Raw genomic sequence first — 22,198 nt, 5'->3', positions numbered from 1 at the left:
CTTTTTGAAAACGTTTCAGAGCAGAAAACTTGCTCAAGAATATTAAGGTAGTTGCAACATTTGAGCTACTACTTAGTCTCATTTCTGTCCTGAGGGAGGAAATACACCCACAGCAGCCAGCACAGAGAAAAGAAACTAAGTATTTGATTTTACTCTGGGTGTTTTCCAAGCAAAAAAAAAAAAAAATAGGTCAGGCATTAATTAAAAACGTAATCTCATCACAGGTAAAAATGTCTTCACACCACATTCATGCCTGTAACATACTTTAACCCATACTGTATTAACTTGCCCTTAATTCTTGTTATATTTACCCTTAATAAAAAGCATGGGACATAGATACGTGCCACAGAACCCAACCTCTCTCTTGACTACTCAGCCTAACAGTTATATAACACAATATTTTCTGACCTTGCATAAAATTAGACACACCACTCAGTATAAATAAACTACAGGATACGTTCTCAGCTAGCCCACAGTATTTCATTGGTTTTGAACGATACTTTACTAAATAAGATTAAAAGAAAAAAGATAATGATTACTTAATGGGAAAAATATTTTTACATACGCAGTGCAAAAACAGTCATTAGTACATACTTATGGTTTTTAACATTTAGAAAGTCTTAAATACGTAATCTAACAGTGACTTGGAGAATCATGAGTCTTGATATGTTGTTTGGGCAAAAATGCTGTGCATCATTCCCTCAGAACAGATTTTGTAGCAGCAGTGCTGCTGGGAGCAGCTTTCTGTGGGCAACTCTTCAGCTGAGTCAGGCTGAAATCCTGTCGATAACTTCCTACGCTGTCTCCCTTCACCACATCACCACGCCTACGTGTTTGTGGTGAAGGACTATCATCTGTCTCTTGATCAGATTAAATTTAAGTGTAAAGTTAACTTCCATGCTCAAGGAATAGTTTTTCTGCCCAGTTAGATGCAAAGAAGAGAGAAGCAGACTGGCAGTGCTGCCTCAGCCCCCTTGAGCTCTCCTTTCTTCTCAAAGGTTTCTTGTTTGTTTAACCAATTAAATAACAACGTGCAACTTTTCACATTTCACTTACAGCACTTTTGCTGAGCAAGTCACTGAAGAGAGGCTGGCTTGGCAAGGTATTCAGCAACAAAACACAGATCCCATCCACAGAAATGTGAAATCTGAACTATTCTTCTAAAAGAATCCTATAACTGAATTAGCTCTGGGTGCAACCAGGCTCAGAACATGTAAGGTTTGGATGACATCAGTTATACATTCTAGTGACAAGAAAAAAAAAAAAAAAAAAAACTCATTAAAAAAATTTTTTCCCTTCTTTGCTGCTTCCAGGCAGGCAGCCTACCAGAATGCTTCAACACTTGCTCTCAGGAAACAACAAAAAAACCTTAGCTTCTCCTCCAAAACAAATAGCTGCTTTCAAAATGAAACGTAATTGATCTAAGGGCTGAACAACAGACAGGAACACATAATGAAAAATCTCACACAGTACTGTTTTTTCCAAGGAGATGCCAGAATGGGTAGGTGTCTAGTAACTTCTTTTCTCTCCTGTATTTCCACACCTCTTTTTTCAATTCTATTAGAGAACACCACGAACCCATTTCCTCTACTCCCTCTCACACAACTTGAAAAACATACTTTGAGCTCCCTTTAATCACAAGGTGCAAGCTGACAAGACAAAAGTCAAAGGGCTCTTACCAGCTGTAGCATAAAGATAAAACTGGGAACTGACAAACGGAAAATTATCTTCTTGGAGACTGCGGTTGGTAACTCTTGCCAGATTTAAAGGAACAGAGTTATGTGGCACAAACTGCTTCAGTGCTATTGATGCTGCTGCCACCTGCCTCTGCAAAATCAACCTGCACAACATATATTCAGGATTGTTACAACTAATAGTTTGCTTACCTGCTTACAAATAAGTCATCTGAAAGTCGTACTCCAAGGTGTTTCTTATGTCAATAATCAGAACGCAGATCACAGCAGCTTAAACAGTGTACATTGAGATTTATTAGAACAAGCACTAATAGCAGCAGTGTACAGAGTGATGGAGACAATGTACTGTATGCATTGAACAATAATAATTATACAATTGCACTTCTTCAGAGATCTGTTAGAAAATGCTTTTCAGTAAACAGTTTCCCAAATCTAGCATTGTTTGGATTTGCCTCTGAGGAAAAAAATACAAAAAATACGCTTTTTTTGGTAAGGCATTAGCAACATTCATTGGCAGGCTAAACAAGTCATTTGTACATGCATTATCCAATTACAATGCAACAGGTAAAAGAGCATCATGTTTCCTCAAAATCTAGAAATGCATGTGTGTCTTGGACATGATATCCTGGTAAACCCGGTTCAGATGGAGGAAACAGATGACATCTTTTGTTACATTTTAGAGCACAACATAAACTACAGCATAGCCAAGTTCACTTTTATTTCCTACCAGAAGCTGTAGGACTTTCCTCAGTTGGAGTTGATATCATGGGTATCGTCTATACCACTTAAACCACTGGAGTGAACTCCCAATTAAATTCTCTTGTTTACTATTGTCCCATCATCCCTTCCCTGAATCACATGGCAAACAGATGCTCCTGTTGCCAAGGAATCGCCACCAACACCCACTGCTGCATGAGCCTGTAATTTATTGCACAAGAGGTAGTCAGCACGAGGCCTCATCTGCATTCAGACATATTATAACAGCATGATCAAAACCAACTCACAAGTACAAAGACATAGGGCAAGTGCGTTGCAGCTGCACTACATGGGAACTTAAAACTGCCATCTCACTGCTCCTTCAAAGGTCAAACCTACTTGCTAGCCAGAAAGTTGCTAGAGAACTCAATATACTAAACAAATAGCAATTTTACTGATGTGCTAAAGCCTAATAGGAGAGGAAGGGAGGCATTTTCTCATGTTCATGCCTTCCATGGGCTGAGACTGGAAACATGCTCTTACTTAGACACCCCTTCTCCACAGGTCAGAGAAAGTAGCCTTTCCCTACAACCAGCACGCAGTACCAGCAGCCCCCGCTCCAGGCTGGCACCAGCCTGTGGAGCACAGGCAAACGGAAAGGAATCACAAATATTCCTACAGTTCAGCTTGCCAGAGTGAAACATAACATGATGAATTGTCATTGATCTGATCTCCTGCTCTTTCTCTCAAATGTCATACATAATTGATCTATGCAGAGACACATAATTGACTGATCCTTAAACTCTGCACCAAAACGTGGTTCCAAAACACAGTAGAGTCAAAATAAAGTTAAATATATTGCTCTGATTGGCAAGCAGTCAAACCAGCTGCATTTCACACATTGATCTTTCATGAGACAGTGCACACATTCAAAATTACGCTGAACACTCAGGCTTGACTATATAGTAGGCCTGACACCGCAATACATTTGAGCAGCTGGACCATACACTCCTCTAGAAGTTCACTGAGGTCCATAGAATACCAATAGGAGCTCAGCCTCATCTGCACATATGCTTATTTGTCTGAGCACATAGGAATTAAAAATTAAGTGTTACAAAGCCTGGTGTAGCCAGGTATGTTGATTTCTTTCTGATGAGCCTTCTTATCTAAACTTCTGCATCTACATCTTTCTAACTGAATTCAATGAGACCACTTGCAAGGTTAACCTTAGGGACACACCGATGCCTGATCAGTCCAAGAAGGTGAAGCTAAAAAAATTCTGGCATGCACATTACTGTTTAACTCTTGCATGTGAAATCAAAGTCTATTGAAATTATATCTTATCTATATTATTTCTCAATTGTTGGTGCTTGATAAATTTAAGTGCTTTTATAGGCATAATCATAGTCAGTATTTGGAGAACAGAATTAGGAAGATGTAAAGAATCATCATCCTGAAAGATCTCCCAAAATTGCAAACTGTCAAGAACAAATGAAGACGTATTTGCAGGATGGCAATCAAGATAAGGATTTAAAAAGAAATAAATAAATTACTCAATGTATGATGAAGGACTACATTTAAAGTTATAAAAATTGCAAGACTTTAAGTAGCTTTTACAGCTTTCAACATAAAGATTCGCACTTCAATTTTCTGAGTAATTTCAAAATTGCAGTACTGACTTCCTTTCCCCACTATCTTTTTCTCCTTCATCTCCTTATAGAAGTGAACTTCTCAGCAAAAGATGAGGTGTGGTTTAACACTGCATTGCTCAAAAGTAGTGCTTTCCGCAACATTTTTGTAGCTGGAAGCACAAATACTTCTTGTTTTCTTTATTTTTTTCACGTAACACTTCCCTATTCCTTTCAAACAACAAATTTTTGTCTGGTGCATCAAGGTACACAGACCCTCCGCAGTTACAGTCGAGTCAAAATAAAGTCACTCTGTATGTTGGGTTTCCTAGAAAGCAACGATTTGCCTTTAAAATTCATCTTAAAAAAAAAAATCTGAAAACATTTCTAACTAGCACAACAGTTTAACCACAGTAGAAAGACTCCAAGGACATCTGTTCACAAGGATATTACATAATGGTGTAAAAAAAAAAAATCAGATTTTTTTTTTCCTCAAGTAGGTGCAGGGATATGGAAATTTAGCAAATAATGCCCTTCTAGCTATTCTTTTTACATTTTTGTTCACTGTTGCTGGGCTGCTTCCCGTTTGAAAGTAAATGCTGCTAAGAGTAATGAAGCTCAGAAAGCAATGTAAAATTGGCAGCTAATCTAATCCTTACTTCTCTAATGGCATTCTCAGTGTGAGCAATCTGCAAGTACTGGAATTCATTACAGCAAAAAAGTGCTATGTTATTTCCAATTTGTATCAACTGTGGAAAACAATGAGAGAAAATACACAGTTCTCTGTTGAAATGCTAAGAAATTATAATTATAATCATACAAAGGGCAATCGACACAGACCCAAATAAGAAAGCTTGCTACTGGTTACAACAAAGCAGATATACCTAATCTCCTAATACAGAACTATCATCATGATCTCTCTGGATGCCACAGTAGTTTAATGTCTTCTCATAGGCTAAGCAAAGCATCTGCTCCAGTCAACTAGCAGTAACTGTTAAAGAACAAGCAGTTCCTTACACATTTTACTGAAGGAAAAGAATTCAGACATCAAATGCTAACACCTTGCTTTCTCACTTACTACAGATACAAGTCAATACACAAAGGAAGATTCTCATCCAGAAAAACCCACTAACATTTCTTTTTGGTCCAAGCAAAATCTTAGTGGAAAAGTAAAAGACCTGAACAAAATACATGCGAGAAGAACCATCCTTTGTCTGTGGAGCTGCAAACACCACTTCATTTTCAAAACTCAAACCTGATATGCAATTAGTCATTGGTAAGGAATGAATGTTTGAAAATAATTAGTCTACAAAAAGAACAGAGCTTTTGTTAATTATAGCAAAAGCTTAACTAAGCTATTAATTGCAATCTTTGCATTTACACCTGCATACCAGAATATATTCATCAACATTTCTCAGTTCCTAGTCACGTCTTAGATGAGACTCAGCTGAATATAAAATTTATTCTGATGTGAATTTCTTATGATAAATGCAAGCCTCCAATGAATACCATCCACATTTCTTTGAAGAACAGAATACACCTAATTTCTAACTTATGTTAGAATGATAATCTTCACCTTGAAGATGGGTGAAAATGCAGATTTTAAATTTTTATGTACCATTTCATTATTGGTGATTTGATCTCCAAATATGTATGTTAAATATTAGGCAAATACAATGATAATTTTGTATCACTTGATTTATTCAACATATTTAAGAAACGTATCCTGAATTCTCCTTCACCCACAAAATACTGATGGGTTAATCTAAACTGAACTTTTAAAATCTATTGTAATATTCCTGTTGAAGTAAATTTACAAAAGGTAGAGGACTATGAGATAAAGGAACAGACAATTACGAGAAAAGAAATCTGAATTTCCAGTCTGACTGTTCTCAGCGGACATGAGAAACCAGCCCAACAGACTCCAGCTGCCAGAAATGCAATCACAAATAGTAAAACAGTTCTAGAAAAAAGATGTTGCATTTGTGGCTAAACTGACTGGCACAAGGAAGAATTGCTCTGTTTGAATATTTGTATAACGCTTTTATCATGAGGATGCCTAGAGTACAAACAATTAAATCATCCACCTCCACCATTGTGAAAGACTGCTTACCTCTTCCCATTTTGCGTTCCTAATAGTTTGTGACAGCAAGATTATAGCTTAGCATAAGATATGCCTCATCCATGAACACAGATCATTAAATTAGCAGTAAACATGGAAATGTTTTTTTTAGTGTTTCATGGGAGACAACATGTGGTTCATGGCTCCAGGGATATGAATAGGTATCCTTACTATTCATAGTTCAGGACAGAATATATTACACACTGCTGAGTGGTATATATATCCCAACTTTTTGATTTCCGTATTTATAAAATCTCTACCTCTTTGTCCATGTTACCAATATCACTTCAGACAAATATTGTCTACAGTCATTTTTATTTATAAATAGAATAAAATTTCTTTTTACCTTCAGAATCAATTCTGAGCAAATGTCACCAATCCTCCCTTTGCTCATACTGTCATGGAACACTAGAAAGAGAAATGGTATTAACAACCTGCCTGAAACAGATTTAACAGCTGCTATGACATTTTAATCTGCAGATGCTTGAATTTTTTCTGTTCTGCTACAAGGATGCCACTGACAGAACTGATGTCTCTGGTTCCACTGCTCTCCATTGTAGTCTCTCCCTTCTCAAGTTTGTCAGAGATCACAAGGGGAAAAAGACATGGTGGGTTTAATATTAGAAAAGAACTTGACAAAAGAGGGATGTACATATATATAAAACACCTAAGGATCAATTTCTGACGCTTTTTAAACTTGCAAGATGCCATATAGAAATTCCCCTAAGGAGGTTTTTACAAAGAGGCTCCTCAAGTCAGTGGAAGAAGGATGGAATGTACACCAAGATACTCAACAAAAGGTTATATATGCTGAAGTTTAAATAACTTTTGTGATTAGACCCTTTACACTGCATAATACAAAAAATAAAATCAACTGCTGTAAATAAGCCTTTTCTTTGTTTTAACTTAATGAGATTTATAACATTCCTGTGGTGCCATACCCTGTTCTGAGGGAGTGCAAAGAGATTTCAGGGAGATATTCTCCTTATTAATAATTAAATTTTAATTAGCACAGTCTAGATTCTTCTAAAACAAACAAAAAAAACCCAACAATTAAACAGGAACAAAAACAAACGGGAAAAAACACATCCTTTCTCCATGAAACTTATCTTCTGAGTGATACCAGAATCATAATAAAACAGAATCATAATAAAAAATCAGGATTGATAAAGTAGAAAGTACAGAAATACAGAAATAGTTTTATACTGAATGTTCCCTTAGAATTTTGAGCAGATTAACAACAATGAAAAAAATAGCTGCAACTGTATCTCTGACCACCTTGACTCCCAGCAATGTATGTTCAATTTTGAGGAGTGTTGCTTAATGACATCCAAGATGAAAATGCTAGATAGCAGCCCCAATAGCTGCTCAGATAAGTAGTTAAGACATACCAATCTTTTAGCCTTCTCCAAGGAGTCTGTATAATACATGCTGACAGGTGAGGACGTTCCAGCGTTTGGTTTTTTTTTTCCACACAACTCTGTGAATATCTTTTTCCCATAGCTGAACCAAACTCTCTTCAATATAACCCCTCAATTTCAGCATATGAATAAAAATACCCTTTTTCTTTAGATTTAATCTAAGAATTCTTCATTTGCTTTCATTTTGCAAATCCAGAATTAGTAGGGACAACTACAATAGAGTTAATTCCTCAGACTATTGCAGCCAGCGGCATTTAAAACAGTCAATGCCCATTTATGCAGCAAACAATTCAAAATCCTATAAAACAAAGGCAACATACTAACCAAGCTTTGATAGCTAAAGGAAGGGGTTTTTTTTAAACTCGCAAAAGAAAACCCAGAATATCCAGCCCTCTCAGTTATTGTGCATTTGCAAGTGAAGCTCTCCTTCCTCCCAAACTATCCTAAAAATCCAATTTTGGGTGGGGAAAGGAACGCAATGAGCAGGAACGCATGGCTGGGGTGCAAATCCTCACATGGAAGGGCAGGACCAATGCTGGTAACATGTATGTCCTGCAGCACTTCACATCTGCCTGGCACCTGCTGTTCAAGCAAAACTCACAAATGTCATAAATGCTCATTCAGATTCAGAAGTTCAAAATTAGGGGGAAAAAAATGATACAAAAAGGTGTGACTGTATTTGTAAGATGACCAGAGTATTATAGAACGATCTAACACAAAAATATTTACTTCATGCAACCTGCATCTAAAATTAGAATGAGTGCTGATGTGACATTTTAATCACAGTGATACTATGAAAATCAACTCATATTCAAATGTTATTTCCAGCAAGGTAACAGTTTCTAATAAGCAGGAAAATCTGCTATCTTGTTAATATGCATCTAAATATAGGAATGTAGTTATTGAAGTCTTTGTAAGATCACACAGCTTTTGATGGACATAGCTATCGTTGCCCTATCATATCCACAGTATCAGAACAAGGAAGAAAATGAAGTACATTTTAAAGTATTAATTGACAGTACATTTCACTACTGCAGAACTGAAGCTTAAGGGCTGATTACTTTACACAGAAGTATTTAAAGAAAACAAGAGAAAAAGCAAGGGAAACATCTTTATATTGAAAGTTGAACTCCTGTTTCTAAAATGTGAAATGATTGACATTGATTTTCATCACAAACCAAATCTGTAGCAATTAAATCTGCCGAGCAAGTAAGTACCTTTTATGCCCTTGTAAAGGAAATATTGCCCAGATGAATGGAACAAGGTGGGCTGGAAACTGCCCAAATCCTCAGGCTTGAAGGGACCAACCAGCGGCTAAGACCCTGCTGGCAGCCTGCAAAGAGGGGTCAATTTGCAGTGCTCATAGATGAATATCTCATCACTGACCTGGGCAAAGAAACATACCACAACCCAACACGTTGTCACAGTGTCCAATCAAGCTTGCAGGAAAAATTAGATTTTTTTCACAGAGCACAGAGAATTCTGTACTGTAGGAAACAGCTTATGGCACACCTGCTGGCACTGTTAGGATTCTGATAAAGACAGAAAAAATCCTGCAACGCTTTGTAATTCCTCTAGTTACTAATTAACTAGTTTAACATTCAGTTTAATTAATACTCCATAGGTTCAAAGAGTGCCTTCAATAGAAAGATTTAGTGTACCATTTTTTTTAAACTCTAAAAAAATCAAATGCTAATTTTCTTACAATGAGTATCAGATAAACAATTGCAAAAGAATAATTAAGTGATAGCATCTTCAGTGTTAACCAAGTTTGCATTGCAATTTGCAGTGGTATTCATGAAACACTATCAGAACACTGTAAAACTAAATACCTTTTCTTTTTTAATTTAAATACAGAAAAAACTCAAAAAACAAAAGAGGACGTAAGTTCTGTCCCTCAAATATACCTGCAGATATGCATACATAATACTTTCCAATGCTGCAGCAAACTGCACACAGAGACTGAAGCATGAGATGGGCAAATGCTTAATAGTATATTTCATTTTAAAAAGTGACCCAGTATAATCAATCACTATTTTGCACATAGTGTGCCAATTTGTTTTGTAGTATAACACCATTAGAGCAAGTATGTTGAAGTGAAACAAATACAATTAAAAAAACCCAAACCTTTATATATCTTAATTTTTTTGTAATAATAAATGTAGAAATCAAAAAAGAAGAAATCCAGTTCTGCTGAAGTAAAAAAGAAAATTACATCATTCATTAATTAAAATTTTCCTTTGGAAGAAATCCCGATAATCTGCAGGGTTTTTTTATACCAAGTATTCATAATTATTTAAAATTCAACTTAATATTTTATTCAGGTTTTCATGTTTCTTCCTGGTAAGATGAAGAAACTGGGATTCATTAGTAGCCAATTGTTCTGCTTAATAAACAAAGGGAAGAACTAAACGCATATTAAGTAATCAAACTGATGTCAGCTTTGCAAAAGCAAGAGGCAGGGGGAGGAATAGGTACATATTGTATTGCACTGACAGCTGTCCTTGTAGCATTTCTGGCAGTTACATAGTAATCAAACTTTTTTTTTTATAGGTCTCATTATTGGAATCAATTTTAAATAGGAAAAATTGTATGCATTATGAATGCTGTTTACATGCAGAAAGTAATACAGAGTCTATTTATGAAATCTAACCTGGCATCAGTAAGTGGATGCTTAATACACATATAAATGAAAAACCAGGCCATACCACATGGAATGCACGTTTTACCAAATAAAATTATGCTTTTTCTTTTAAAATCTGCCCTACTACTGTTCAGTGTTTCAGAGATTTTCATTCAGAAAGTGCCAAACCATCTCCTACATATATTTACTGAGGCTTAGCATTATGTAAGAGTCTTGGTTCTTAATCAAAAATATAGAGTCACTTTCAGAAAAACTGTAAAATATAATTTTGCATAAAAGCTATTTTGGCAACACGAGTAGCAGAAGGTAGCTACAAAGCACAGGAGCTTCTGCCCTACTCTCAAATATAAATTTAGATGCAATAAGTGGCTGGGGAAAGAACAGAGCCAGTAAACAGCATGTGTGGAAAAAACTATCACATTTCATTTATGGTACGATCCAACCTCTGGAGCGAAGCCAGAGACCTTCCCATGAAATCTTTCTGTGCTTTAACACTGTTGCAAAGCTTCAGGGAATCCTAATTGCATAAGCAATTATAGGGAAATGAATTTGCTGCAAGACCATGTTCGCTCAGTGGTAAAAGCAACAAATGCATCTCAACATTAGCCACTTAAAATATGAATTTTCTGACTAGCCACTCATATGCATTTACCAAAATTGCCTCAATTTTAACTCGTTAGCAGCTTCTTTTTAGTCTGATTATACAGTCAGATCCCAATAGCTAAAGCATGTACAGTAGATCTTGTTCCTCTGAAATACAGTTAGATGTTTGGCTGTCTTTTGATTTTAAATAATACAGGTTCTCCAATATTTATATCATGATAAAATCCTAGTGCTTTAAAAATCTGCCCTTCACACAAGCCTAAGCATATATATTTTAAAATGACTTACTGTACATCTTGGTATTTTCTTTAAGGCATGAACAATGGCATATGAATGGGAACAGCTTTCAGAAAAGCATGTTTTGACAAGGCCCAGTCCAAGCACAGGACACCAAAGGACTAACCTGAAGCCAGAAATGACAGTGTGATGACTCAAAAGATTTTAACAAAAATAGTTGAAACAAAATGGATTTTTTTCTGTTTTTCTTCCTTTTTTTCTTTTAATTTAAATTACATTACTCTTAATGTCTGTTTAAAGCACCGATTGCAGTTTTGTATTTACCGCCTCCTCCAAGTGACTTTGGATAACTCATCTGCTTCTCTTCTGAATTTTCATTGTATGAAACTTCAAAAGGTTTTTATTTGTTCCTTTTTTTCTTTCTTTTTTTTTTTCTTTTTTTCTTTTTTTAATGGCTGCTGCAAAATTAAAAAGATCCAGAAGTGGTCAGGGGCCTGGTCTAATGCACTTTCAAAAGTCCATTATAAAGATGAAAATAAATGCAAATGATAGGTTTTTCCATAGACCCACAAACCACACTTATCTATAAGAAACATATTGTGCATAGTTATTTTTTTTCTTCAGAGAGTTGATATGTTTACTAGATCTACATTCTCAGTTTACCAGAGTACAGGAATTTCTACTTTACTAAATCCCGGATCCTTTCGCAGTTCCCAGTAGGTTTCATTGGTAACCCAGGCTTCTCTTTGATTAGCATCAATAACTTTTCTATAGAAGAAAAAAAGAGAGGGAAGTCCGATATCAAATTTCTTCTCCTATACAATATGCAATCAATAGCATACCTCTCTGATCTAACCATAACATTTCATTAATCACACATCAGGCCTTTTTCAGTCTCACCACTTTTGATTCTTCCTGGTGTTTGGAATGGGTATCCGTTGTTTCAAAAGACTGCTTAATTAAAAAAAACTCCCTAAAAATTTAATTGTAATTGTGTATATATACATTTAAATCTACATTATATATCCGTGTGTGTGTACATACATTGTTTTTGTTTATTTACTTTACTTATTACTTTGTCTATGCAATGACTTACAATAACTTAGCTAAATCTTAGTTTCTAAGAGCTAACAATGATGAACATTAACAGCTCCTAGAATGTTATACTTCTACCCCATTTTAAACTTCAAAAACTATTGGCTGTGCGGTGCAGTAATTCATTCAGTCACAGCACAGCAAAGGTTTACTACTGAAATGAAAAGACTCACTTAAAAAACTTGGGTACATATTCAATGCTGTTTTCTTCCATGTACCGCCTCCGACTTCTCTGGAGTTCTTCTATTCTTTGCTTCTCTGATGCTGCTGCTTCTATATTTCCTTCCTCTAGAAGCCTGTATGAATAACAGCTATCTTATAGCAATCATACTGTATCTGAACAAGGAATTTTCTAGGACTGTTCATCACAAAAGACTAGCGAAAACCATGCTCCTTGTCTTTGCTGTACCCTCTGTAAGATCTAATCATAACCTCAGAAAATGGGAGTGACTGATACTCGACTCCCCAGTTGCAGGTAACTGCCTTCCAGCCTTAGGCATACATTATCTCTAGTTACTTCAGTGTATCACAAACATTGAAGTAGTATAAACTGAGAATTAGGAGGGAATTCCCATTGCCTCCATTCACAGCTGCAGGGCATGACATTTCAGAGCATGTAATTCCAGCCTGTTATGAAGAATACTACCTTCGACTAGAAGACCTGTACAGTATACTAAGCATGTACCTTCAACTAGAAGGCTTGTGCAGTATACTAAGCAGGATGCTTTCTATTTTCCTTTCCTTCAATTGAGTGAAGCAGAAATTTGACTTCACTACTGAATACCTTCAGAGCTAGGAGAATTCTCCAAGTCCAGACTGTGCACAGACAAAAACCAATACTCAGCCAAATGCACCCTTAAAATCACCAAATATTAAGTGCATAAATAAGCATTCTTGCCTTTGATCCGGCCTGAATCGTGCATCTGTTGTTGGAAGAAGATGTTTCAGTACAGGATCTAATTCATTGAGCTCAATAGCAAATCTTGTGAAGCCATAATACCGTTCATAGTTGGTTGGCATGGAGCCTGCATGTATATGCATGACAAAGAAAAACACGCTTTTTAAACTGCTAATATAAACATGCAAAATATTTATATATTTATTAAACTGTAAAAGCAAAAAAATATTAAAATACTTTACTTTTACACACAATTAAAAAGTATCAAAAGGCATTCTCTAGATAGATCAACATGCACTAAAATACTAATTTCAATTGCTTATCCTGTATAGGTTGTAATTACCTGCTAGTAGATTCAAAGCTTTCATGATCCTTCCTTTTTAAATAAAAATTACTGTTCTCAAGATTTCCAAGTGAAATAACTTCCTGTTCCCATGCTTTTCAGATGCGTATACAAAAGCCAATCCTAGCTAAATTGCTGTGTTAATTCTGGACCGTATACTCATGCAAAGTCTGACTGGGCACTGTCCTGAACCTTCAGCATTGATAGCCATCAGAGCATAGCAGGCACAAAACATTATCAATTAAGACAGATTCTGGATAATCACTCTTTACATATGAAAAATACTACACGTGCAAAGGAAGAGTAATTCAACGGTAGAATTTCTAAGCAAGCAATAACCAAGCTGAATTCAGCTTCTGAAATCACAAGAGCTCACTATCTCTGAAGACAAATCCTTTAGTTTAACAGAAGACTAAATTTGGTAAGATGGCCCCGCTCTCTTTGAGAAAGTAGTCATGCAGACCTAGATATCCAAATATTTTCTCAGTTTCATTTTTATGTTCTCTCCAGCACCCAAAAGGATTTGATAAGAAGTCAAACCAAGATGTAGACTGAACCAAGTAGGAGATTTCCATTTATCTTCATTATAAACACCTGTAAAACCTTGTTCACTTGTTTAGCTAAAAACATATTTCCCCAGTAGCATTTCATGTACTTAAAATGATTGCTCAGAGTGCTTTACACAGTTTAGAAATATACCATGGTGCCTGCCAGAGTTTATCACAAGCTTCTTACCTGGCCTCCACACACATTTGGCTGAAGGTGCTACACCACAATAAAGACCTTCGTGCCACTTTCCAAAGAGGCGATGCACTACCTTCCCTTCTTGATCTATCACAACTCCCTGGACTTCATTTACATTTGAATTCCAGTAGTTTACCTGCAAGTTTTATAAGCAATTACTACTCAGTCACCACATCACTCATTGTGCCAATACCGACATTGCATGAATCTTAATGTGTCACCAACAGTCAAAATTTTACATCAGAATTGCTCACCGAGAATAACGGCATTCAAAATTTGAATGATCTGAATATTAACTGTGTTAGTGTATGGGAAACCTTGAATGACTCGATAACTGGTTTTGGTATAAAAGGTATCTAAGTACAGTTAATTACTTGCTGTACACTGACCTGTTTTTATTTATGACCTTTGCCTGGTTATTAAAATAACAGGAGTGAAGGCATTACTGAAGCCAAAAAGATAAAAGTGGTGGCCAAGTTCTAGCAAACCCAGATGGCACAGAAGTCTATCCAGTGAGCTTGCATTTCCATTGTAATAACAGAAATTTTGCTATTTCATTTTTAAATGATTTTCATTAAAATCAACAGCAGTATAGCACACAGCTGTACAGCAATGTAAGATGCTGACATAAAGTTGACCAGTTCAATAGAAGTACTGTTTGATAACAGTACTTTGATACAGTTCATACTGTTTGAAATAGCACTCTTATTTGATGATTTACATATTCACAAATGTTGATAAGTCAGAAGTGTAACATATTTCAGGAATATTGAAGAAACAGTTCTATACAAACTTAAGCCGTGCAGTGATATGCATTAGAATAAATGTGTTACCTTGACAAATGTGAGTTTACAAATACAAACGCTGCTTTTTGTGTTCCTGATTGTTATCTCTCCATAGTGTTCTATCCACCTCCTTCCACTAAGGATATTATGTATGCAAGTAGTGACTTTGTTCCAGACATAGTAGTCTCCATACCTAAGAATAGATCAATAAGAGGTTAATAATGCAAATTAATCATGATAATCATTTCAAAAAAAAAAGTCAATCATTAACATAATTACCAGACTATATTCCTGAAAAACTTTTGTAACAATCATTTATTTTATTAAAAGCATAAGTTCTGGGCATGTTATTAATCTTCCATGGAAAAGTTCACCTAAGCTCTAGTGTGGAGAACTGAAGAATGATGCTACAAAATACAAATAAGACATTATGAATCACTGAAGTCCTGCAGAGCATATTCACTGTCCTCAGAGCATTATGTGCTTCAGCTTCAGTTCTAGGAGACCTGGATCCAAAGATCAGTATAAGGTTGGATTTAGGCCAGAGGCAGACAAAGCAATTAAATTACAGATAGAACTAAATATGGAAAGAAGAAAACAGAAGTGAAGTAGGCTCACTGGTACATTTTCTCTTTTCCTCTGTCAAAGCTACTTGGAGTAAGAGCACATCTGTTGTCAGAGATTAAAATGGGTGAATGAAGCACATTCTCCTACAGAGCTAAGGGCCGAACATGTAGACAGAAGACAAAGCTACTTCAGAATGCATTTACTTTGATTTGATATGATAAAGAGGTGGAGTCCCTAAGGATGCCATATGTTACAGGCAGAAAGAAAGAAAGGTGTCCCCAATTCAAAGGATCAAGAACAGAGTATTGCAGAACATGCAGGCATGCTTAAAGTATCCTCTCCTAGCATATTCTTATGGTTTACAACTTAAAACCAATTTTATTTGTATTGAAACTCTTTCCTTACACTATTTGTTTAAAATCAAACTGCATTTTTTGGCTTTCACATTTTGAAAATGACCTTCAAATATCAGTACTGGTTCTTCTGAGGCCATACTAGCAGTATTGAGAGCTTTAATATGGACAATGATAGCTGAAAGTATTGTCAGCCTTGTTCTGAACAGCTGATCACTTCAGTGTCCCAACCTGCACGTACACACAAGAGATTTGAGCTACATACTAACCCTCACCCACACAGTTCAATTCATGTGCCCTTTGCTTATCCTTCATCCAAACCAGTTACAAGGACATACAGATTAGACTAAATCAGAAAACAAAACGAAATAAAACAGTAGCTTACTTTGGAAGAGTCACATTCAAGGTTCCAACTGGAAGAATTTCCATTGATTTCCCCCAAAATTTGTTTTTCCACCTGATATCTGAATATAAAAGAAAAGATTTACAAAACCAGGAAGACTCAATTCTCCCTCTTACAGGGATCTGCTGTACTACATCACAATGGCATAGTATGAGGTTGTCATAAAATACAAAAAAAGAAAACAAACAACTAGAGAATGGTATTAGATCAGAAAAGATAAAGTTTCATTTTCTTCTAGAAGTTATACCTGTGCTGTGCTGTCAAATCTCTCCTGAGACTATTCAATATAAATTCAATGTATAAGACAGTAGAGACAAAGAAATAAACATCTGCTTGTTCAACTTTGTAAAAAAACAAAAAACAAACAAACAAAAAAAAAACAGCAGCTTGTGATTATAAGAAATAATTTTCTTGGTAAACAACTTTTAAATAGAAATGTATAAACATGCTGCAAGTGACAAGAAAATGTAACACATCTACTTACTCTTAGGAATGAGAATTTTGAGTGAATTAATTCAAAGCATCAGTTTTTAATGTCTTACTACAAACTTTAAGTATAAAACTTAAATAAATACAAAGCTCAGCTTCTACAAAGTTTTATTTGCTAGTAAAAAAAAAAAAAAAAAAGTTCTGCACTTTTCAATTATAAATGTATACCTTGCCAAAACACAAAGTTCTTCGATTCACAGTGGCAGGCTGAAATGGGAGGATGGTGGCTAACCTGAAAAACAGCTTGTCTGAGTTAAAAAATAATTAATTTTCATTCCAAAAAACAATACAACTGTTACTGCAATATAAAAACAGTAAGCAGTCCACACTACTAACTTGTTTTGCTATGAAACCAGATGACAGTTTAAGCTTCAGTTTTACATTATCTGCTTAAAACACTACAACAGATTACTATAAAAACAGACACCTTCTAGTATTTAATGAGTTCACTCATACTTGCTACCTTTCTTTACTATTAAGAAAACATACCATTTTAACTCAAAAGAAGGAAGAAGATCACTCTGTTAAACAAAGAAACCTAAACATCAATACTCATCTAGAAACAAGCTTTACCTGCTCAGAGAAAAATCGAAATCCTTTGTCTTCTCTAATACATTCGTAAGTTTCACCAAGCACAGGGTTAAACGGCTTGCTTCCTGCTCTGAAATACGTAGAGGCATAACCTGATGCTGCAAAAGCAGCTATGAGAACCTGTTGGAATACAGACAAGAACATAACAGAAAATAGGCTGAGATTCTTATAGTGTGGGATATCACATCGCAGAATTGTGGTACAATTTTTTTTCATGGTCTGTCAGTCTCTTCTCATAGGCCCCTAAAACAATCTGTACAAGACACTAATTTCCACCTTTGATCAGGCTTATCAACCAAGAGCTACAACACAGACTCAGCCACCCATGCTGTTTGTGAATACTGGATGATAATTTTAAATGACAGGATCAATTCTCCCCCATTGAATTTTCCCCCATTGGTACCCATTTTATTTACTGCTAAACATGAAGAGCTCCCACTGAGGATGTCCTTCATGCTAAGGTATCTCACGATCTCCCGTGCATGGTCCACCCCCCTATATCTACCTGTACATTCCAACCTCTGAACAAGAGCCAGCTGGAGTAATATGCTAACTGACATGCCACATTAATTCAGATTGCAGCTCCAGTTAGCAACTGCAGTTCAAGGAATCATGACAGGCACGCAGATAACAAGCTCCTGGTTTTTCCAATAGCAGAGCAGAAAGCGGGCAACATTCACAGCACAGCCATCACTTATGGTCTGATCTGGGTAGTTCAGCATTTCTGTTTTCAAAAATTTCAGTTTTTGAAAGTGCCTCAGCTGGGGTGTGAAAACATAAGGTGTTTGTTAAGTTTGGCTTGTAACAGTTGCCCAGTCGTGCACTACATCTCAGTAGCAGATATGAGGACTTTCATTCAATTTAATTCAATTTCAGTTGCACCATCTTTCTCTTCCCGAACCTCTTCTGCCTCCTCTTCAAGCTCCTATTGTAAGACAGGTACAAATTCTTCAGAAGTAAGGAAAAAACTCTAGCATTTAGAATCCCTTGCTCTCTTCAGCCCACGTGAACAGGGCAGTTAATGGACCCGAGTACCTGGCCACGAAAAAAGACAGGCCATCTACTGCCAGGTACTTGCAGTGCTGTGAGGCTGTGCCAGGGAACAACAAATATGTTCAGCAACAGTGCTGCCAAATCCCTTAACCACCTTTCCCTGTCTCCCATGAAGAAAAGACACAATATACACAAACATAAGAGCCAAATGCTGGCTGCTGGCTATCAGGTGAAAAACACAGACATACCTACAGGGCAGATGGACCTGACCAAGCAGGGAGTTCTGTGTAATGGAAGACCAATAGAGGGTCCTGTATGGACCTCCACAAAACAGTTTCCTTTTTAATACAGACATAAGAAGTGCTACACTAAATTTATTACCATGCGTTCATAAGGATCATCCGTTTCAGCAGCCTTGTCCAAGAGTTCACTATACTCCAACTCTTCACAAAGATGTTGCAAGGTGTTCAGAGGCTCATTTAGCTCAACTGGCATGGATACTTTGGAAAGATCTTTACCAATGTTATTTCTCAAAATATTCCATAGATTGATGTTACTGGTGTCAGGGCTGGGAGCTGGGAGACAAGTTCGCCGTCCATTCCTGAACGCTCCTCCAGTCAGTTCACCATTGACAACTGGGAAGGGAGAAAAGTATTATCACAACATAGCACCACATTAAGAAAAACAGTCTTGGTGACTGAACTAAATTCACCACCAGAAAAAATAAGCCCAGCTTTACTGATTTCAGCAAAGTTGGTCTTGTACACAGAAGTAGCAAATCACAAAATCAACATAATTTGCCAAAGTTCAAAATGTAGCAGTATACTTTGCCGAGAAATGTCTGCAACACTGGTGTTGTCCTCAGATATATTATCACTCACATCACTGATATAAGATTCATCATCAGAAGCCTAAAACATAAATAAAATACCAATTAATTCAAATGTATATAAAGTTTACTAAAAAATTATACACACAATTACTTGAAACAAAAATATTCAAATATATAATCGGCACACAATTAGAGATCTCAACTAAATCAACCAGAGGTTTCGGTCAGCCATATTTCCAATGCACCAACATGCTCTCCTTATTGTTTCTGCATTGCTTATTATGAAGCCAAATACAGATATTACATTTACAAAAGGGTGACTCCAAATGAGATCAAAAGGACTAGAAGGTAACAGCATAGTGAGACTTATGTTTTTCATACAGAATCAAACATTAAAATGTACATTTCAGCAGACACAAATACAAACACTGACCTATCATTTTGAAAAACAAGAACTATATCAGTGTTAAAACTACTTTTAAAAATTTTGTTTAAACTTGTTTTCTTAGAACAATAAAAAAATTGTTTATCTCTGTCTTGTGCACATCTCCAACGGGATGCTGAAGTGCCAATCTGTAAAATATTGCAGTTAGCTCAAATACCATGGGAAAGCTGAGGGCAGCCACATGATGCAGGGTCACCTTTGAGCTTCAATGAGACAATTTTTGACACTTGTCTACTTCTCTGACTACAGAGAATAACTTCAATATGATAGAACAACTTTGTTTTGTTTTATTTTTAATGAATACTTTAAAATCTAAATTAGTTGACCACACAGTCAGACCTAATTGCTGCAGTCATCTTTGCCTGAAACTGACACAGTCTACTAAGAACATGTAATGAACATGAATTATTGATACAACTTCCAGCTCAGTTTTAAATTTCAGAGAACCTCTGCAGCCCATCACAAACGAGTCTCAGGCAAATTTATCTAAACCTTACGTGTTCTGATACCTTTTTATTCTAAATGGCATTAAAAAATAACCATTCACTAGTGACATCAATACTTGAATCTTTCTGACAGCAAAGCTGCAGTACACTATCATAGCCTACCTCATTTTCTGACGAGCTAGCAGACAAAAGCACCTCCTGTGCATCAAAGAACTCCGACACTGATTCAGACATAGAGAGCCTGCTCTCATTAGAAACTTGCTGAGACAATGGCAAACTGACATGAATTTGTTCACCCGTCTGTAAATAATGCAGAGAAATATAAATATTACTTCTAATAATAAAGAAATACACATAAAAGTGGTAAATGACCTGAATATTTTTCTGTGTCACATATAGGAAAAGACAGTAGAGATAATATTTTAGTAGGATTTCTTGTGTGCTCAATAAGCGAGGCTGGAACAATTACAAAATAAAGTGCAATCTGAGCAGTGAGATACATGTCTTCATTTAAAGCTGCTTCTAAGCTGCACCCGCTACTAATCTTCAGCAGTGAATAATTACAGAGCTAGTTCTATATGCAAAGGAATGCTTTGGTGGACAATAGCTGCACTGTGTCAAATGAGTTCAACTATGAAATTCAGATGAAAGATACCTCATCATAACAACTAACAGTACTTGGACCCAGCTCCAAAAACTCAATAAGGCTAGGGAGTTATACATTACCTTCAAAATACGTAGACTTGTTAACTAGCCTAGTAATAAATGTTTGAAAAGTTTGAATACCCAGAAAGATTGGCTACATATTCCAAAATCTCATTCGAATTAAGTGATTAACACTGATTCACAATTACTAGCGGGAATTAATTCTCTATGGTTTATTTTAAAGAGAATTGCAAATGCAAGAATTCCCAAACTGTGCTCTGTGGATATCAATTCAGGGGCAAGCTAATTTAAATAGTTGAACACTTCTTCCTCTTCTTATTTGATGAGAGAAATGCCATGTTTCAGCATGTTACTCTACAAGCTTTTAAAAAGGAGGAACAAAATATTTAAGCTTCTCTCTCTCTGAATTATTCCACTAAAGCACCAGCTGCTGTGGAGGCAAACAGACTTCTTATTTAATCCCTTAATTTATACAGCATGTTTCTGGGATAATACAATGTGTTTGAAACACAGTTTCTTTTCATATTGGAATACAATCTCCATTAACCTTACTCCGGAAGTCCCGCAAATGACTCTGTTGACACCTTCATCCTGTTTCTATACAGGTGCCTCAAAATGCACTGACAATAAAAAAAAAAGTCACAAACAAGCCAGGAGGTCAAAAATTCATCCTTTTTAACTGAGGTTTATAAGCTTGTGGATGATTTACGGTGTTTGAAGAATTATAACGGAAACAGCTCATTTCAGTGTTATCTTTACAAAAAGTAGTTAAAATTTTAAGTTTCTGTATCAACCCGAGGGACATGGAAAAATACAAACAAAAGATGCTCACTAAAGCGTATTCCATAAACTAAAGGTTATATTAACAAAAAAGAGAGACCTGGGATCCTCTTTGAAACTCTTTTTCAGTCAGACACACCTGTATGAAGATAACATATTAAAAAAGAAACAGCTAAGCAGCAAAAAATACAAAATGGAAGAGACAGTCATTGCTCAGGACTTCACTGTCAGCTGCTTCAACCACAGGTTGTCGTGCCCTGGCACTGTGCCACCTCCATCTTCTCTTTGTCAGTCTCCAGCATTCAAAAAATGGGATGTTTTGAAAAATCAAATAAAGTAACCAGAAACAGATTTTCACTTGCCTTTCTTCTTGGAAAAAAAAATAGGAAACCACAGTATGTTAATTGAAATGATGTATGCATAGAAAATAATGAATGGAAGTGACAGATGTAAAGTATTTCAGTAAAATGCAAGCAGAATGGCTGTCAAAATGACAGTACTAACTGCAACATATTACAGGTCACAAATTCAGATCTGTCCTTCTCACAAGGGAGACTGATTTGTAACACATTTGATTATCCGTTGACTGAAGAAAGCAAGACATTTAGTATAGTGCTTGGTTCATGCACTGAACCCTTTGAACACTACTCAAGATATTAAACCTAATCACTTGCCATTAGACACTACACTACTCTATTGATTTGGCAAGAGACGATACAGAAA

General features: G+C 36.1%; 1 protein-coding gene across 16 annotated transcripts in view; it reads right to left on the bottom strand.

The window, feature by feature from the left end:
• Window positions 1-11,287: 11,287 nt before the first annotated feature.
• OSBPL6 (oxysterol binding protein like 6) overlaps window positions 11,288-22,198 on the bottom strand; it is a 77,380-nt gene continuing 66,469 nt past the window's right edge. For all 16 annotated transcript variants that reach the window (XM_048953120.1, XM_048953122.1, XM_048953123.1 and 13 more), the window contains 11 exons: window positions 20,192-20,329; window positions 19,133-19,217; window positions 18,688-18,941; window positions 17,296-17,433; window positions 16,891-16,954; window positions 16,216-16,294; window positions 14,959-15,103; window positions 14,117-14,261; window positions 13,039-13,165; window positions 12,314-12,436; window positions 11,288-11,813 (listed from right to left, as the gene is read on the bottom strand). In XM_048953120.1, the coding sequence (XP_048809077.1) occupies window positions 11,705-11,813; window positions 12,314-12,436; window positions 13,039-13,165; window positions 14,117-14,261; window positions 14,959-15,103; window positions 16,216-16,294; window positions 16,891-16,954; window positions 17,296-17,433; window positions 18,688-18,941; window positions 19,133-19,217; window positions 20,192-20,329 (1,407 nt within the window). In that variant the 3' untranslated portion in view covers window positions 11,288-11,704. The remainder of the gene's footprint in view (window positions 11,814-12,313; window positions 12,437-13,038; window positions 13,166-14,116; window positions 14,262-14,958; window positions 15,104-16,215; window positions 16,295-16,890; window positions 16,955-17,295; window positions 17,434-18,687; window positions 18,942-19,132; window positions 19,218-20,191; window positions 20,330-22,198) is intronic.

Source organism: Lagopus muta, chromosome 8 (genome assembly GCF_023343835.1).
Source record: "Lagopus muta isolate bLagMut1 chromosome 8, bLagMut1 primary, whole genome shotgun sequence".
NCBI lineage: Eukaryota > Metazoa > Chordata > Aves > Galliformes > Phasianidae > Lagopus > Lagopus muta.
This window is presented reverse-complemented; position numbering and strand designations above follow the sequence as displayed.